Source organism: Arctopsyche grandis, chromosome 2 (assembly GCF_051622035.1).
Source record: "Arctopsyche grandis isolate Sample6627 chromosome 2, ASM5162203v2, whole genome shotgun sequence".
In the NCBI taxonomy this organism is placed as follows: domain Eukaryota; kingdom Metazoa; phylum Arthropoda; class Insecta; order Trichoptera; family Hydropsychidae; genus Arctopsyche; species Arctopsyche grandis.
In genome coordinates, this window is record NC_135356.1 from 18,691,507 (window position 1) to 18,712,135 (window position 20,629).

At 34.5% G+C, this 20,629-nt stretch overlaps 1 protein-coding gene across 1 annotated transcript; it reads left to right on the forward strand.

Moving 5' to 3' along the window:
• Positions 1 to 1,654: 1,654 nt before the first annotated feature.
• On the forward strand, positions 1,655 to 15,446 carry pins (G-protein-signaling modulator pins). Its single transcript, XM_077446469.1, has 10 exons — positions 1,655 to 1,843; positions 7,318 to 7,547; positions 7,620 to 7,898; positions 8,596 to 8,835; positions 10,865 to 11,129; positions 11,205 to 11,399; positions 11,984 to 12,243; positions 12,479 to 12,659; positions 12,729 to 12,875; positions 12,953 to 15,446. Exons 1-10 carry the CDS (start codon positions 1,799 to 1,801, stop codon positions 13,004 to 13,006), a joined length of 1,896 nt encoding a protein of 631 aa, XP_077302595.1. The 5' UTR covers positions 1,655 to 1,798; the 3' UTR covers positions 13,007 to 15,446.
• Positions 15,447 to 20,629: the final 5,183 nt, after the last annotated feature.

Genomic DNA, 20,629 nt, shown 5'->3' on the forward strand with positions numbered 1-20,629 from the left:
TCCTACCTCTAGTGATTAAAAGGTCACGAGAAAACTGGTTTGAAAACTAGTAGTCCGTTTACCATATTATTCCAATTTTAATCTCAAAAACCTATTTACACCCACCGCAATGTGACAAATAGTCCAATGACCATTTTTAACACATTCACGAAAAAAAAAACATTTAATAAACCGAGCTTTTTTCACCAAACTGTGGAAGTTTTCGAATTGGGAATGTAGGCGGGGTACTGTGTGTTGACCGTATCCCGGCCTAACGAAACACTGTTGTAAAACTAGCGTTTTATAAAGTTTTATTGTTTGCCTATGGTTGTACAAAGGTATTATATTTGGGCAAAAGTATGTCGTTCAGCGGTCTCTGGATATGGTAGAGTGTCGCTGGCTCGGCATTCAGCTATGTTCAGAAGGTCTCTGGATGCGGCAGTGTGTTGCTGGCTCGTTGTTCGGCTATGTTCAGAAGGTCTCTGGATGCGGCAGTGTGTTGCTGGCTCGTCGTTCGGCTATGTTCGGAAGGTCTCTGGATGCTGCAGTGTGTTGCTGGCTCGTTGTTCGGCTATGTTCAGAAGGTCTCTGGATGCGGCAGTGTGTTGCTGGCTCGTTGTTCGGCTATGTTCAGAAGGTCTCTGGATGCGGCAGTGTGTTGCTGGCTCGTCGTTCGGCTATGTTCGGAAGGTCTCTGGATGCTGCAGTGTGTTGCTGGCTCGTTGTTCGGCTATGTTCAGAAGGTCTCTGGATGCGGCAGTGTGTTGCTGGCTCGTCGTTCGGCTATGTTCGGAAGGTCTCTGGATACGGCAGTGTGTTGCTGGCTCGTTCGGCTGGTTGATCTTCCAAGTCCGCGTAGTATAGTGGTGGCAGGTCAGGAGCTGGATGTCGACTGGTCTGCTGCTGTGTCGACGCTTGCTGCTGTGGGTCGACTGGCGTTGTTCTTTGTGGCTGCGTTTTATCGATAGTTTATAGGGAAGTGACACTCCCTTAACCTATCTATCGAACGTGTTGTATGGGATCGGACTGTGATGTTTGTGGTGCGGGCTGGCGGCTGCTCGCTTGTGGAGTGTTTGTCGATCTGGAACACTAAGCAAAATTAGTACAACATCTGTAGGAACTGGCGTTGTTTGGGTTGTACCTCCTTTTATAGTGTTTCTGGAATCACCTGACCGATGGTGGTGGTTGTTGATGCGTAAGCGAGGAATTTGCTTTTGTCGAGGGGTAGAATTTTCTGGAACGATTGGCGCCGTTCCGCTCGATGTAGTTTAATGGTGGCGGCGTGTTTCGACCGTTTTGGTTCCGCTCGACTGGTAGGGGCGTTCCGCTTGAGTTTAATATAATGGCTGCAGGTGTGGTTCGACTGGTTTTGTTCCGCTCGAGTGTGAGGGGTGGAACATTCTCGAAGGAACTGGCGATTGATTCCAAGAAGTGCACGTGTTGTTTACGTGTGGTGAGTTCTGCAAGGAATGTGGTTTGTTGTTGTGGAATATTCTCGAATGTTTCGATGACGATGACGATGACGAGATTCCTACAGGAATATTTAAAATTATACAAGATTAGCTCATATTGATAATATATAGGATCTGTTAGTATTATTTGTGGCGATCTATCATGGAAAAGTCGTTTGAGCCTCAACCGCTCAAGTTGTCATGGCCGTAAAATGCGTTCTGTTACGACATTACCGCAATAGGAGAGAGGGCGTCGCGTCTCGACGACCGCAGCTGCCAGATGAGCTGCCGCACGTTGTTGTTATTATAGCGACCGACATGACCGCCTTACTATAATATAATAACAGTGTATTAGCATTTATTTAGATATGTCTCTGAGTGCCAGCGCTGACAATCTCACCAACGACAACCAGGTATGTACATAAAGGTGTCTTCCCGAGCCCAACACCAATGACTCATCCCACTGACAGTATTGTCCACTGACTCATTCAATTGTGATCGCCTTACTAGGCACTCGTTCGCCTATTCATTGTTAATCGTTTTCGTTTCGATCATACCACGCCTATCTTCGTCAACCGTCACGTCCGCCGAATTGTGACAGCTGGTCTGATCCTAGTATAATTTTTGGTGGCCATGGCTGTAAGTTTTTATTGTATCTTCACATGCAAATAAAACTATAGGTATATTAGCTACAGAAGGCGCGTACACAGTACTCACACAAATGCATTTTTCAAATACAGGCTGTTGAAAGAAACACGCTAATATTTATATATTTTATTATTTCAACCGATCGTGTAATGTTTTTAAGATCTATGATATAATTTGGATGGCATATTTATTTAATATTTGAATACGTGCCACGAATAAAATGATAAATAGCATTTTTTTTTAATTATAAGTAAAACGAACGTACGTACGTACGAATTAGATGTGGGCATAGGTTCTGACATGACATTATGGTACGACGCATTATCAATAACAATTACAGATTGGGGTTGTAAATTTGGAACAAGCTTTTCATATTATTATGATAATCTCCGGTTTTAATTTTAGATGGATATATAAGTAACGCATTTGGAATAAATCCTTTTTCAGAACAGGCGTGAACTATTATTAGCATATTACCCTTATATCGGTACTCTGCAACCTTTGCTAGTTTCATCGGACCATGATTTTGGCATCGTATGTATGTGAGCTATTTATATAGGATTCCTCCGTGTAAACTATAGGGCGGCCTTGCAATCTATACTCTTCTAATTTGGAAAGATATATGGATCTCTTCAGTCGAATTACACTTTTTTCAATAAGTATTTGTTTATTATTTTTCATCTTTCTCCATTTGAAACCTAGCCTACGAACGATAACTCTTAACTAAGAAATTGCACCTTTAAATTTTAAACTATCTTTCAAAACTTCTAATAACTTTTGTAGGGTCGGAAATGTCTTATGAACTAGATGAAAATCGTAGATAGTTCGCCTGATGACCTCTTGATCAAAACTATCCACTGTAGTTATTTTTGATAACCTTACACGATTTTTGCCCGGTGTCCTTAAAACAACTCGCACAGTCGATGAAGATGTGGATGCTGCTGGATCTGATGAAGATATAGGTTGTTTGACTCTGAAGATATAGGTTGTTTCGTTGATGGCTCCGATATTGAAGGTTGCGATGTTGGCGGTTTATTAGCCACCACAAATTTATTATCATATATCCACTAATTCTAATGAACTAACTTCAATTAACCAATTTACAAACAATATAAGAACGCATTACGTCAGTTTGTGGGGGTTGATCGGTGACTGACCAGTGAAACTGGAAAAAATCACCCTGTAGTGCACACTTTGAACAATACAAAAGATAATTGTTGTTTCTGTCATGATCGGAAAGTGGGTGCGTATGAAAGGGACCAACTGGTTGTCCTAGAAAACAGATACAAAAAATCTTATTCATATCTTCACGGACACAATATACGTGCTTGTAATTGGTACGTGCCAGCTTTCGCTGCACGAGCTATACCATCCGGTACTTTCCTGTTATTCCGTGTCATTTTTTTTTTAATAAATTCAAAAAAACATATTTCATTAATTTGTTTTGATGAACACATAATATATACACAATTAATAGTATAGATACCGAAGGCCAGCAACTTTTTATTGCCACTCGAATACGTCTTCATCACATTGACGTTTGAAGACTTGCTGTCTTTGCCAAATGAACTCGGTCAAACACGAATTTACATGATCAGTATCGTTTATTATGCCATGTAACAGATCTCTCACATATGTTCAACTGTTTGTGTGTAAAGTAATGTATCGTGATCTAACGAAATTATAGCGATGATTCACAGAGACCCGAACCATTATTTTTTTTTGTTCTGGTTCGGTACAAAAAATGACGTCTTAAACGAAGACCGTGTGAAACCTAAAGGAGGTTTGTAATAATAAAAATGTATATCAGTTCAATTCCGGTTCTATTGTGTTTAAATATTATCAAGCTAATAATACACCCACTTCGTCGATAGCTCTCTTTGGGTGACCGTCACCGCACCGAATGTTAAAGAATCGAAAATGTTCGTTTACCATGAATACATATGAAAAACGGTTAGTATATATATCAGTGGCGTGCGTTAAAAGTTTTTCTCCCCCCGTCGTACATCATCACTTAATTTGCGCGAGCAGGATACAACAGGAACAAGAAGAACAGGCTTTTCCTCCCGTATCCTGCGCGCGCACATTAAACAAGGCTGTATGACAAAAAGAGAGATAATTTAACGGCATGCTACTACGTATATATATATATATACGTAGTACCGTTTCGATTTTCGATCTTTGCCTTCCGATATTTGCTTTTTAGATCTTTTGACTTTTGGTGCCGTGAGGTAGACCCCTCTCTTTATACGGCTTTCTGCTATAACTTATTGTGATCATATACATAATTAAATAAAATGTCAAAGAAGAATATTTCCTAGCGTGTGTAGTTTTTTGTCGAAATTCTTTTCAATCGGTCAGCTCACGGGATCGAACCCGGCGATCTCTCGCTGCTTTAGTATCAACGCAACCATCGAGCCATGCTGTTGGCTGTCTCATAGGAAATCCACTGTTAAGGAAGCACTCGACCAGCTTGGTGAATAAGCTCTCGTCAATGATTTAATGATTTGTCCACAGACCCCCAATCTTCTGTTTAGGCTTCTGTTGATTGAATGTGCAACAATAGACCAAGCCACAATCTAAAATTGGTGCTACTTTAGTATGCGGTCTACCTTAGTATGCGATCTACCTTTGAATTGCAGTAGACAATTTTTTTTTTTTTATTTGTATCGTAGCAACGAAATGTTTTTTCCTGCCGGCCCATAATTTTGTGGAAGCATTTGAATAGGGCCAACCTTAACTCAATCTAACCTATCCTGACCCTTAAATAAATAGGTGTTGGCTGCTATAATATGTTTTTTTTTTGTGAAAATATTGATGAAATAAAAATTAAAAAAAAGACCTATTTATTTAAGGGTCAGGATAGGTTAGATTGAGTTAAGGTTGGCCCTATTCATTTAAGATTAGGTTGTTAGGGTCGGTATTATTCAGTCTCAGTGTCACACGCGAGAACTCAGACAGTGAGACCGCATATTAAAGTAAAAATGTGAAGGTAGATCGCATACTAAAGTAGCACCCTAAAATTTCTAAGATTTCATCGGGTAATTCTGCTATGGTTATAAATTTAGAAATTTCAATGTAAATGAGTCTTTCTAAATGCAGACAAAGCAATTGCACGACTAACGTTCAATGCATTTTTTTTCAATGCTACCTGGAATGGCTTAGCAGGTAGTATTCTTGTTTATTTTATACATGCACAATGTACAACGCATATCGGCATTCTTCAGGCCCATAGACTTGTCGACAAGAAGCTGATCGGCGTTGTTCAGCATTGAAAGGGTTAAGTAGGTTTTGGTTTTGAGTACTAGCAGTTACAGCATAACCATTACTTTTAGATGGATCTTTTAGTTCAAGAGTCTATTAAAAAATCTATTAATAACTTGTGTATGTATTGGAAACATATTCGTGTAAATTGCTTTATTTTCTGTCCAACAGCTCCATATTGTCAAGATTTGTCTTCATAAAAATGGTTACACTACATTATAGTTTTCACAATTCAACGAACACTGAAAATTGCAATCGCTGTGAAAACCAACCCTGATTTTCCCAAATAACTTAATTTCATTGTTTTGGACGAAGGGAGTGTCTCCTGAATTCTGTATATTGTTTCATGTAACTTCAATCACTGATTGCGTACTGTCACTTTACTAAAACTGTTTGCGACACCTATAGACCATTCATTTAACTAGCTTTTATGTAGCTGTTTGAATCGAAAAAAAAAAATCTCTTTCGAAATTATATATTAGATGATAGAATGTTTAAAAAAAATTTCAAATCCCAAAATTTGTAAAGCAAATTCAGGTTAGTGTGGCATAGAATTTCTCTAATTTTGATTCAATCATTCCTGTAAATTTTAAAAGCAAACCAGTTCAACTGCGGTCCGCTCTAGAGTATAGTCAATCGTTTTCTAGCAGGTTGAAAACCATGAGATCGATTTCTAGAAAGTAATTATTTATGTATGTAGTTACGAGTGAGGCAGTTCAATCACAAGTAATTATATTCAACTAATAACCACAAATGATTACTTTCTAGCAATCAATCTTATGTTTTTGAACCTGAGAGTAAACGATCGACTATACTCTAGAGCGGACCATTTTAGCGTTAGTAAATATAAAATACTATTTCGGGGCTTTTGATAATTTAAATAAACTTTAGTTCAGTCACAAAAATGAATAATATTTGGTTTTAGAACGATCAATTTTTGAAAAAATCTATTTTTACATTTTGTAAACGGAATTGACTTGTGATCTGAATGTATACATATGTAGATATTTACTTCAAAGGTACAAATACCATTTTACGTAACAAAACTAAAAATACATTTTCTATTTCGTACATATGTGCATATGTAATTGTTAGTAGATATGTTTGACACCGTGACATGGGCTTGTAACCTTTTTGATCTCTCATCTTTCACCTGCATTGCTTGAGGGAACAATGAACCTTTTCAATGCAACTAGTTTACTACTATGTATGTACATAGTAAAAATATGTAGATGAAGTTTTGTGATTTTTACTGTGTAGTTGAAATCTAACTTGAATTTTCATATTTTTGTAGTACATTAAAATTACTTTTGATCATCCGTGCTTGAAAATATTCATTAAAAAATCGAGAAGCAGTTTGATCGCAGTTCAAATGATCCAGGTTTTCAACGCACGAGTGATACGGATATCGTTTCTATTATCACTCAAACAATAGAAATGATATCAAAAATTGATAGTTGGGATTATCCGTGTTTTTCAATTATCCATGCCCGTACTTTTGGCTCTCCAATAGTCGATTTCTGAAGTGTGGCCATCTTCAAATGTTTCGTGACTTGTAGGGATACAATTAATTTATCGGATTATTTGACTAATTTCACGCTTTCAATTTTAGATAGAGATAGATAACATATTAAGTTTTTTTTTTTGTAATTCGAAATGTAATACATGCATAAGTAATATTTTCGTAATGTACATTTACATGTGGTTGAGTAAGTAATTTAAATAACGCATATTTTTAGATAATGTAATGAAAAATTGCATACGTATTTTACATTGTGTGTATTCATTGTGCAAAATTTCAATTCCGGTTTTGCGAAATTTTGTATATAAAAACTGGTATTCGAACTGATTATTTCGGATCGATAATACGTACGTAGTTTAACGGTTGTTGTACAGCAAATATTCAATTTGATGGTGTGTTAAAAGTATGTGTTTTGAATGTTTTATTATATATAATATCGTTGTTGTATTTCAGAGTTGTGATGGAGGCTCCATGTGTCTGGAGTTGGCCTTGGAAGGAGAACGACTATGTAAAGCAGGCGATTGCAGAGCTGGTGTTGCCTTCTTCCAGGCTGCCATCCAAGCTGGCACTGATGATTTGCGAACACTCAGTGCGATATACAGCCAACTAGGCAATGCCTATTTCTACCTCGGAGATTATAATAAGGCTATGCAATATCACAAACACGATTTAACATTAGCTAGGTATAGTATTATACTGCATACACATTTTATGAATGTTCAGTTTTAAATAATGAGTGTTTTTGCACCTTATAGGACCATGGGAGATAAATTAGGTGAAGCAAAGTCTTCTGGTAATTTAGGAAACACACTTAAGGTGATGGGAAAATTCAATGAAGCTGTTGCTTGTTGTAAACGACACTTGGAGATATCGAGGGAGCTTGGTGATAGGCTGAGCGAAGGTCGCGCTCTCTACAATCTCGGAAACGTTTATCACGCTCAAGGCAAGCAATTAGGAAGAGTTGGACAAAACGATCCCGGACAGTTTCCACAAGAAGTCAAAGATTGTTTGAATCAGGCGTTGTCTTATTACGAGTTAGTGATTATTATGTTTTATGTATTTGCTACAGCCGAAGGGTATTTTCAGTTGTAATATATACCAACTGGGGTTTTAGGCCATTCATATTCGAATACAATTCAACTATTTACAAGCGCAAATACACTTTCAACTATGTGCACCAGTTGTAACATAACAGTTGAGTTTTGACAGCTTTAATGTTTTTAAAAATGCTTTCGAATTTAATTATGTGGTAATATTTGACAGGTATTACGAATAAAGGTAATCATTATCGTATAATGATAACTCTAAGAATGTGTTCAAAACAAAAATATGACTTTCTAACTCAATTTACTAGTCGAGTGACGTTTTCACGAAAACCTAACTTCTCCATCTTACCCGGTACCAACTTATAATTGAACTTTATTTTCAGTTGTAAAATATTTTGACTAGTTGGAATGTAATTCGCCATATGAATCAACTTACGTTGGTTAGACGGAATATATTCCAACTAGTCAAAATATATTACAACTGTAACGGTAATTGGTACCAGGTTAGATGGAATATATTCCAACTAGTTAAAATATATTACAACTTAAACGGTAATTGGTACCAGGTTAGATGGAATATATTCCAACTAGTCAAAATATATTACAACTGAAATATACACTTCAACTGTAACATATGTATATACCATTTTGCATTTTTTTTTTATCTTATTTTTATATTCCTTAGAGAAAATTTGGCATTGATGACTGAATTAGGAGATAAGCAAGCGTGCGGTAGAGCTTGCGGAAATCTCGGAAATACTTGTTATTTACTTGGAGATTTTAACCAAGCTATAAAATATCATACTGATAGACTTCAAATAGCGCGTAAATTTGGCGATAAAGCTGCTGAACGCAGAGCGAATAGCAACCTTGGAAATTCTCATATATTTCTGGGACAATTCGTAAATGCTGCCGAACATTACAAGTGAGTGCTTTTTATTTATTTGATTAATAGTGTAACGTTCGGACTGGTTGAGACAAGTCCGGACGTGTTGAAACCTGTCCGGACTTGTCAATAGCAGGTGACCGCGGAAGCTGAGCTCGGCTACCTAACTTTTTAAAGTGAGTGGTTGTCCCGTGTGGATCTCCAAATATGTACATGCCGTGAGGCGATTTTGACTTTTCATTTTCATATAAGCTACAATAGTATTATCATGTCGATAAGTTATGAATTAAGATAGAACTTCCATGGAACTATATAACGATTCGCATCATCTAACGATGCAGGGTGTGTACTGGAGTGAATATTCAGTAGTAGGCTTTTGAATACCTAACTATCATAGAGTACACGACAATTCCCAACCCTGTGTCCGTGGAGCTTTTTACATGCGCCTGTTTCAAAGTGTTAATATAACGAACAAATAAAAATTAAAGTATAAAAGTAAGAAGAAAAACAGTTGCTTTAGTTTTTACTATAATCTAATATTTTTAAATATATTTTTTTTAAATCAGCTAGTCAATATCGTGCGCAGGCGTTTTACCCCCTCATAAGCATTTTACCCCAAAATTAATGATTCAAGTAAAAAACAACAAAAACATTATTGAAATGATTAGATCCATAAGAACATTCAAAGCTAAGATGCAATTTTGAATAATTAATTTTTAAAATTAATACTTTCCGAAGATAAAAGGAAAGTGATTGGTGAAAATAGTAGTTTTGACCCAACACTATCTACTACACATCATATGCCAAATTGTTCCAAACAATTTGAAGGTATATTTCAACAATTTATCATTATCGAACCCATGGCTACATTTTTTATATTACAAAAGTAGACATTACTGAAATTGCTAAATCGTTAACAGAACTTTTTCAAGAAAAAACTTGAAGAAACTTCGGAAATTTAAAATGACATATCAAAATCTTACACCACAGGTGAAAACTTTTGGAATCTAACTGACCATAAAAAGTACATTAAAATTCAAATTCTGTTTTGGTTCTACATACACTAGAACCTCGATTATCCTGACTAATTGGGGATGAAGGTAGTCCGGATAATCGAAAAAATCACAATTGACAGGGAAAGATGTGTACATTCAGTATGAATAATTTTTGTTTGTCTACATTTACATATACATATAATAATATGAAGATCAATATTAAATTATTCTTTATTAAGAAATTCAACTATGGATTTTCGCTTAGCCGTTCCTTTTGAAGCTGCCAAATCGCGAATACTTTTCATACAATAATGGACCAGATATTGGCTGTCCAGACGATCGTCTTAGAATGAACCACATAAAAATACACTCTTCGATTTCTTCATTTCCTGATTTTTTCATAACCTTACGCTCTGAGCTTCCATCTTCTGACATTAAAGAATCAGTAAACTTCTTAGTTTTTTCACTTTGCTTTTTTTATATCTGAGATCGTTGACGTTCCAACACCATATTTACTTGACAAAAAACGGCCTTAAGACATCGCTTTCTAAAGCATTGACTGTATCTTATTTGTCTTTTAATGATAATACAATACGTTTTCTTTTTGATTTCTGTCCCATATTGGTAATATTAAAAATAAATAATTAAATCGCGATCAAATTTTCAAGAAACAAACGTCCTTTGAGTATTGAATTTCGATGACAACTGACTCATTACTCCGTCTTCTTTTCGTATTTTTATGTTATGCATTTCAAAGTAGCAAAATCGTAAAATTCGTGTTTGTTTTTAACCATCCGGATAATCGAGGTTCTACTGTATTTAGCAAGTGAACTGCAATGTCAACGATCGCATTGATTGTGCTATAATATTTTTTAATTTAAAAAATAAAACAAAAACCTGTAAATTAAAAATAAAATACTATCAAATATTAATATTTTAATGTTTTGTTTTTTTTATTTGGCTTGTGCCCGCTTCTCTTTTCTCAATATTGAATGCGCCCACACCACAATAAGGTTAGAAACTCTTGGAGTACACAATAGCCATATGTTTAATAAAACGTGTTAAATTTTCAGATGTACTTTAGTGTTAGCGCAAGAGTTGTGTGATGTGGCTGTTGAAGCTCAAGCATGCTACTCATTGGGAAATACGTACACACTGTTGCGTGAATATGCAGTTGCGGTGCAGTATCACGTCCGACATTTAGCAGCAGCTCAACAGCTCGGTGACAGAGTCGGAGAAGGTCGCGCCAGCTGGTCGCTAGGCAACGCTCACGCTGCCTTAGGAAATCATGAAAAGGCTCTCTACTTTGCTGGAAAACACTACGAAATATCTAAAGAGGTCTTACATTGTTACTATGTGTTTCTTAAGACCGATTGGCGAATAGGTTTGTTTTATTATGTGTTATTTTTTCAGTTGGGCGATTCGTTGGGTGTCGCTACTGCTCAGTTGAACATATCTGATCTGCGTAAAGTGCTCGGTCTTCCACCATTGGATTCGCCGGAGAGCGAGTTATCCGAAGAAGGCAACTCGAACAATGGCAGTACTTGTGACGCTATGATGATGTCTAGAGTTAGAAGACAATCGATGGAACAGCTCAGTCTTCTACAGGTACAGCTTAATTTCTGTTTTGCTACATTACCACGTCCAATAGTTTCAGATATGGTTTCAGTATGCTAATTTATATTTCACTATAGCCAGCAGCATGGCTCGGTGGTTGGGCTTTTGCCTAGCACCGAGAGGCGCCGGGTTCGATTCTGTGAGTTGACCTCGATTGAAAATAATTTATTCTGAGTATATCTGTAATGCTGCTGGTCAGATTTGGATATTTGTGACTCCAGGTCGATCGTTTCCTATCTAGAGTTTGTCAATTTTTCTGATTTCATTGTTGAAACGGTTCCTCGATTAAATTGACTAAACCTTCCTACCTACTATGTCATCATTATTTGAGTATGATTAATGTACAAGTTAAAATTCATAGATGTATCATTAATTTAGAATTCAGCGATTTATGTAATAAAAATGCTGCATTGTTTGTAATTGGCCAGAAAGGCGCATTGGGGTTTACCTGTTAGGCCTTCCTGGTATATATGTATACAATAAAAAAAATTGAATTCATTCTGCAAACAAGAAAATTTTAGATTGATTGTTGCTTTTCAAATTATTTAAGTGATTTATTGATTTGTCATAAATAGCTCACACCCGATGCGAAACCAACTCAAGCTGAGACGATGATTATGAACAAGCAACAGTTGAATAAAAAGTTGCATAAGGGGCCGTTGGAGGATGGTCCGGCTGAATCTTTCTTTGACTTGTTATCTCGTTGTCAATCGGAACGAATGGATGATCAACGAGCCACTTTGTCGCAAGTCGGCAAGGAGAACCATCCAATTAAACATGCCAAACAAACTAAACTTCAACGATCGGCAAGCAACGATAATAAAAACAATATCAGGTCAGTAAGGACGATTAAATATAAGCTATTGCGATTATATACATACATAATTATGTTTGCGGCGTGGATAAATTTGAATGTATGCTTATAGTTGAACATAACTTGATTTTACGTTTCAGCGTCTTTCTGTTTAAGAATAATAATTTGTATTTTAGCTTTTGTATAAGTGTTTTTGCGCGAGACTTTGTTCGTAAAATATATTGATTTGTTTTAACAAACTGAAAATTGTACACAGTACACACAGTGAAGCTATGCTCGAGTTGATACTGGATCTTCAATCGGAGCGGATAGATTCACAGAGGGCTCTTTTGAATCCGGCGAAAAAGACAGCTCCACCTACGTCCAGTCCTCGTAAATCGAAACATATAGGGGAAAAGCCCGACGATGATTTCTTCGACATGCTCGCTAAAGTACAGGTATGTGTTCGCGATTAATGGTTGGCAATTCAATGCTTATTGTCTATGATTAATAATATTTCGTTGTAGGGTGCCAGACTCGAAGATCAACGTTCGGAATTACCTCGACCGTGTGCTACTACGGCACCCAATCGAGGAGTTACTGTTCCAGATGAAGACTTCTTTTCACTAATAGTGCGCGTCCAAGGTGGGAGAATGGAAGACCAAAGAGCCACGGTTTGTTATTTCACTGTCTACTATTGTATGTTTAATTTAACGAGTTCGTTTTATGTAATTTCTTATATTTATTTTAGGTGCCTCTTCAAGAAAATCGATTAAATAATAAGTCTACTGAGAACAAAAAATGAAAAGACCATTTCTTCAACCATAATTAGTGTGACCGGCCTCCAAATTTTTAATGATGTTCTTTTCGTTAGGTGTATGTACAGAGCCGTTTCTAGTTGACCTTGTAGTTTTGTTTTAATTTTTCATTATTATAATTCAATATGGAATATCTCATAGGGAAATGAAACTGGAAATTTAGTTGGAATATTGCTTTTTTTTTATAAACATACATATCTAATCAAAGTATATGAACTTTAGTTAACGTAGTTAATACATTCCTTAATAACATTCTTATAAATATATAGTGTATCTATTTCATGTGGTGTAAGGAATGGTGATGAATTAATTCGAAAGGAAATTTAGGATCATATGGTGTACGGAATATGGGTCTTTCGGAGCCCAAAAATTCTCAGTGTTGATGGAATCAACCTGAAATTGTTATTTTGACTTATCGCTGAATATTCCATTATGTAACAATATTATGTATCCAGATAGATACATCTGAAATCATAGCCAAGTTAAGATCAATGGTTAAAGTTAAGTTGGGTTTCAGAATAAGTAACACAAAATTGAATCGAATAGAAAATTGTGTATTTAAATAATGAAAATTTGGCTACATAATCAACTCGAATAAAGGAAGTTCAAAAGCTTCATTTGTAGACATTATTTGGTAAGAATGAGATACTGAATTTTCATTTTGATCTATGATTATTTTGGATAGGGAATTTTAAGATGATTGTTTCTCTAGTATTTTGCGTCTTTCGCTGAGGGATCTAGTAATGGCTCTGGGTACATACTATTGACATTGGAGTAAAATATCGATTATTTCATTATTATTTTTTCCAATATTTTTCATTCCATGTTTCCTTCATGGTAGAATAAATTAGTTACCAAGGTAAATATGTTATTTGGGCTATTAGTTCCCATTTTTTTTTATCAACTATTATATGGATGTATAATATTAAACTATGGAATGAAAAAGGATACACCTTTCCATTAAAAGACGTGCTTTGTATTTTACAAGTCGAACTGAATATATATTTTTGCGAAATCAGAGAAATTTTCTCTTTTAAGACGTTGAAAATTTTACTTCCATATATAATAGATAAAGTAAAAATACATACATTCTTTTTGGGATGTAATTGTTTTAGATGGCTGTTGTTTTTTTTTTATATTATTCAAACGAAGTCTACTTAGATTGCCAAGTCATTTTAAATTGTAGTATGTATTAAGTATAAATTGCTGCCATTCTACTTAAGATTTTATACATTATTTTTTTAGTGATCACATGCAATAAGAAAAAAGGTATTTCGTTGAATAAGTAATAAATTAATTTAGATGCCATATTTAGTGTAATTTTTACTTTATCAAATTTCTTATCTATTATTGGTGCAAAATAAATAGTTTTAAGTTTACACAATTATTTTAATACATATTTTTTTAAAATCAAATTGAAGATTAAAAATACTCAGCGTGCGGGTCCTATTGGATTCGAATGACTAAGTACATACATATATTTTAAGGTTGTTTACAATTTATAATTAGTTACATCGCATGATGATATTGTTTTATTATAAGCTTTTGTCGTATCAATATATTGGGACGTATGAGTTTGTATAAACGTTAGTACTTAGCTGAAAATAAAATTGGATTTAAAAATGAATTTCAATTACATTGACGTATTGTACTGATAAAATAAGTTTTTATTTTTATCCCACCATTTATAACACATTTTTTTAGTAATTTTAAATTGTATAACAATGACTATAACTTGTTAATATGAACAATTTGTCAAATTTTTGAACTGACATTTTATTTAATGATTCGATTTTATATGAGAGTTTAAGTTTTAACTTTGCATGTTGTGTGAACATGCGTTTCAGTATATTTTGGACATATCCAGTAATTGAAAATGTATCATGTCAAAAATTACTGTTATATCTCAAAATGCAGTATTAATTCATACGTTTTGCTTAGAGTTTTTCTCTTTCTTTCGAAACGTAGCTCAATAAGAAGTAGTGTGCCAAATCTAGTTATTAAGTTGATGAATTTGAAATTTTGTCTACGATAATTTTGATTCTTATTATGTTCTTATTGTGTATACAGATTCATCTCATTTGTCCGTTTCAGCGTAAATACTTATACCGCACACGTGTATTATACGTACGCAGCTCTCTAGTCTCATGCAAAACGACATCTAACTGTGAAGTCCAAAACGCATCAGGGTAGTATTTTCGGTCCTGTATTTAATTAATCGAATTGACAAAGTTGACACCGCGCCATTTAATTTTTATAAATATATTTAAGTGTCATAAATGAATAAAGTTTTGCTGCAGCGTACGTGCGTACAAAATGTGCGTCTTAAATTACTTCCAAGAGGTAATTGTATCTCTAAAAATTGTGTTATGTCCATCAATGTGCGAAATTTAAACTGTCTTATTATTAAATGAAATATACTAATTGAATAATAATGATTGTTTTTATTAAAAAAAACCCATGACAAATACTCCTAGTTAGTGTTGTAAGTCGAGAATATTCCCCAAAAGATTATTCGCCGAAAGTTTTCGAGAATATTCTTTTTTCTTGGTTATAAAACATCTCTAGATAGTTTATTAGCTTCTAGATGATTCTAGGATATTTTCAGAACCTAATAGGACTTTCCAGAATGTCTGGAATGACATTTTTTCATTCTGACGACACTAAATGTGTCGTTTCATCATTTTAACAACATTTTTATTGCTTTGGTGAATATATTCCAATGAAATTGTTCCAACTTACTGATTTAATTATTCTTTTAAACTTAATTACTTTTATTCATTTCCTCCCTCATCTTTAAAGTTCACATGAAAATATCAATTTACTTTCATAGTTTTCATAGACAAATTTTGTATGAGTTTGGGTATTATAATTGTTATTTCACATCAGTGCGTACTTTTAAAACACATTACATAATATGAAATCGTAAATTTATTAAGTTTAGAAACGATAAAAATTGGTAAATAAACAATGCGAGTTACTATTAACACTAAAATGTCAGTTGATGTATAAATAAGTTGCTTTGAGTTTTTCTCCGAAATCGTTAAATCTTTTAACACAACTGCTCAAAAGTCACATTTGCTTACCGTCTCTCTGTACATATGTATATGAAATGCAAAATATTACAAAGTATTCATAATTAGGTTTTTGTATTAATTAGTTAATTAATATTATTCGTATCTTTCCTCATTTTACCGTTCACATGGATTTATCCATTTTTTTGAAATTGCAACGGAATATTATAAAAGCCCTCCAGATGCTTTAAAAAAAGAATATTCTCCAAAAGATTATTACCGAGAATTTATACAATATATATATATATATATATATATATATATATATATATATATATATATATATATATATATATATATATATATATATATATATATATATATATATATATATATATATATATATATATATATATATATATATATATATATATATATATATATATATATATATATATATTTAGATTATACATGTAAGTATGTATGTATCTTTTGGTTGGGAACTGTTGGGAAAGTTTCTATGACGACGATTCGATTTTTTTTTTCGATTCAAATAAATTTAATAAAAAAACAAATGAATATTTACTAATAGATTCGCCATGTTTAAGCTGTTTTATTACAAATACTGAGCGAAGCCGGGTAAAACAACTAGTAAATAATAAGAGCCAGAGTAGTAGTTGGTAAATTTTAAATTTTGACTTCACAGCCTTAAACCTTAAACCGTGTATATTAAACATTAAACCATTTAAATGAAACCTTTCGCATCATAAAAATTAATTAAATTTTTATTTAATTAATACTAAATATTTCATTTCAGCAATACTATGTAATATTTGTACCGACAAAAGTTTATCGCTTGACATGTTTCGAGACATAAATGGTGGCGCCTCGTAGCGTCCTTTGGCCATGGCACCCCTAGGCATGAGCCTAGCGTGCTGCCCCTAGAGCTGGTCCTGAATGCATGCGCATATAATATGCACATATGTAGCTCTGCGGTTAGCGTATAATTCTTTCAAATTATAGGTCATAAGTTCAATCCCTGACCCATGCTGTCAGCCACACCTTGGATATAAATATGTGACTCCAGGTCGATAGTTTATTATTAAAGTTTGCCAATTTATCTGATTTCAATTTTATTTCAAATTTTGAAAAAAATATAGTAACATTTAAATTAAAAGAAGAACTAAGAGTTCGTGGGTTATTGTCAAACGGATTTATATCTGTAATATTTTAATAGTTTGTTGAATTATTTTACATTTCCGGTCTCTATGAAAGATGCTTAGCATTAATTCAGTAAATTAAAATTACTTTCGTTTAAAAATGTCTGAAAAAAGATTAAATGCACTTGCTATTAAGTATTATTAAGAATCGAAAATTTTTTGTCGATTTTTCTAATATGATCGATGACATGGCAACTATAAAGTCTTTAGTAATAAAACTGAATTGATAAAAGATATTTTTGTTGTTTATATACTATTATTTAATGTTCAAATATTTTTGGGGCCCCAAATTTTATTTTGCATTCAGACTATCGTCCTGCTGGGTCTATGTCCTGCTGGGTCTATGTATATAAAATCTAATAAAAAAATAGCAATAGTAGCATTTAAGAACTTTTTTGTTGTTGATAATAATGGAGCTTTTCTTGAAAGAATATATTTTTAAATACATTTATTCATGGGATAATATTTTTTGCACGGCTGTAAAATAATTTACATGATATGTCAAAACGACATTTAATGTCAACTTAAGAGGGCTGGACACCAGCGCCTTGTCCATACAAACGTATTAGACTTCTCCCTTCCTCAATTATGGCACTAGAGAAATTATTTTTTAATATGCTATGGATATCCACCATTGCAGTCTCCGTGACGAGCCAGAATGTTAAATTACAGAAAACGCAAATATCGGAAGGCAAAGTTCGAGAATCGAAAGATCTTAAGTCGAAAGATAAAAAAAAAGGGTGCATGGTAAACGGTACATACTCACGTACGATGATTTTTCGGCAAAATATTACAATAGGTAATGAAATAGTATTTTTATAATTAAGTGTTTTCAAAGGCATGTTTAAAAAAATCAATTGTTTTTATTTATTTATTTGTGGCATTATAGGTAACTAGCTGTATTACCCGGCTTCGCTCAGTATTTATAATATAAACTGCTTAAACATGACTAATCTAATAGTAAACATTTTATTAAAAAAAAAAAATTTAAAAAAAATATTTTAAAATTAAAAAAAAAAATCGAGATTATTTTTTTTCCTTCTAGGGCTTCGCCCTCGGCGCCCCCCTGAGCCTTTGCCTACTAGGGCTTCGCCCCTCTGCGCCCCCCCTAGCTATTGCCGTTTAGGGCTTCGCCCCTCTGCGCCCCCCTTAGCTAATGCCTTTTAGGGCTGCGCTCCATAAGGCTGCGCCCCATGAGACTGCACCCCCCTGGGCCCCTTCGGGGCCCCATGCGGCTGAGCTCCATAAGGATGCGCCCCATAAGGCTGCGCCCCATGAAGCTGCGCCCCTTCGAGGCCTCATGCGGCTGAGCCCCATAAGACTGCGCTCCCTTCGGGGCCCCATGCGACTGAGCTCCATAAGGCTGCGCCCCATAAGGCTGCGTCCCCTTCGGGGCCCCATGGGGCTGTGCCCCATGAGGCTGCGCCCCCTGCACCCCCTTTGGGGCCCCATGCGGCTGAGCCCCATAAGACTGCGCCCCCGCGGGGGTGAATCCATTGAATCGAAAAAAATCAAATCGGCGCCTATGAATCGAAAAAAAAATAAATCGAATCATTTGTTCGATGACGGCTGCGCCCCCCTGGGCCCCCTTCGGGGCCCCATGTGGCTGCGACCCATAAGGCTGCGCCCCCTTCGGGGCCCCATGGGACTACACCCCTTGCGCCCCCGCGGGGGTGAATCCATTGAATCGAAAAAAATAAAATCGGCGTCTATGAATCGAAAAAAAAATAAATCGAATCACGTGTTCGATCTACGGACGACGAACGAACGAACGAACGAAGGATACTTACAAAGTCTCTTTCCAAATTATATATTAGACTAGATTCTTTGTGTCTCAACCTCGTTACATTTCCGAGTACCTTTTGTGCCATCGATGGTTCACTATTACCCGATAACAACATATGTATGGATAAACTCACCGTCGGTTGCGGTTAATGTATTATTTCAATCTAAGTGGTCAATAACTACTTATTGCATGTGCAACGATTAGTGGTTCCTTTGTCGAAGGTTTTTTCATAATCATATAAAAATACAGATAAGACAAACAAGAATGTCACTTGATTTTTCGATACATAAATAAGTGGAGGAATTAATGCAATAGTCTATTAAATCCAAGAACAATGCATGGATAAGTAAGTATAAGGCAAAGGTTTTGATCGACGAATCTCAAACTATAGTAACTACTTTTTTATTTAATTCACAAAAATAAATATATTATTAGTGGTCCCTTGGATTGTAGCAGAATCTGATTTAACTCAACATTTTATTTTTTCGAAAAATAAAAATAATTGGTTTTTTAAAATTAAACATAACTCCTTCACAGTTGCTTTGACCATATTAATTATCAAATCAATATTTCTCAAACTGTGGTGATTGCTGTATTCAATTTTGTATTTATTTGAAAATTTATTTATATTTCAATATTGTTTCATGTAATAAACGATATCCATCTTATCCATCATTGTGTTGTTTATTTATTGAAAAATCAACAGACAAAAGATGCAGAAATGCATAAAAATAAAGAATAAATAAAAATAAGTATTGGAAGATAAATAAAATGGAGTTGCTCATTCAACAGGAGAGATAGTCTATACAAAATAAATCATCACCAGTCAATTATTGAAAATAACAATACAGTATTCCAATAGTGTTCAAAGCAAGATATTATAAAAGCTTTAAAAAAAATGCTTTTTCTACGAACTTAACAATAGGAAAATCCTCTGCCCCGATCCCTAACCAAAGTTTACTGGTAAAATATGGTCTTTTTCATAATATTGGCAAATAATGTAGTCGGCAAAACAAAATCGGACTGCTATATAAAATAAAGTAATAAAGTTAAAACGTATTGATACTTGGTAAAGTAAAAACACTACATATTTGACGACTATTAACATAATCATCACTTATTGAAATTGCACAAATTTCAAAATTAAATTCAGGTCAGAGTTTATCAATGACTATATCATCCGTCGACATATATTAAGATTTAATAAAGAGGAAAATAATTGAATTATTTTATTATTCATTGGTACAGATGATATTTTCAAAGAAGTTGGCGTATGAATAAACGATACTTGAATTTGCTGGGTGTCCAATTATCGTCATGCCAAGGGATGTGTTTTGCCAGGTGCACACAGTTAGAATGGGAACAGCAATTTAATCATAAATATCAACTTTTAAATTGGCATTTGTGGCGGTTGTTAAAGTGCACATTATTAATTGAATAAAAATGTATAGATAGGGTTGTTGTATTCTAAGCATGTCACTCTTGAAAAGATAGCAGTTGAAAGTTGACGTGTCTGTTGATTGGTGCGATGTCTGACATTAATATAATTCAGACACGAGATGATTACATCAAGCTATTTTTGCTTCACTC

Bases quoted from the DNA above. Each gene is read 5' to 3' on its own strand.
- pins (XM_077446469.1), top strand. From the start codon at position 1,799: ATGTCTCTGAGTGCCAGCGCTGACAATCTCACCAACGACAACCAG. The intron at 11,400-11,983 runs GTACAGCTTAAT...TGTCATAAATAG, and splicing joins AACAGCTCAGTCTTCTACAG to CTCACACCCGATGCGAAACC. The intron at 12,660-12,728 runs GTATGTGTTCGC...ATTTCGTTGTAG, and splicing joins ACATGCTCGCTAAAGTACAG to GGTGCCAGACTCGAAGATCA.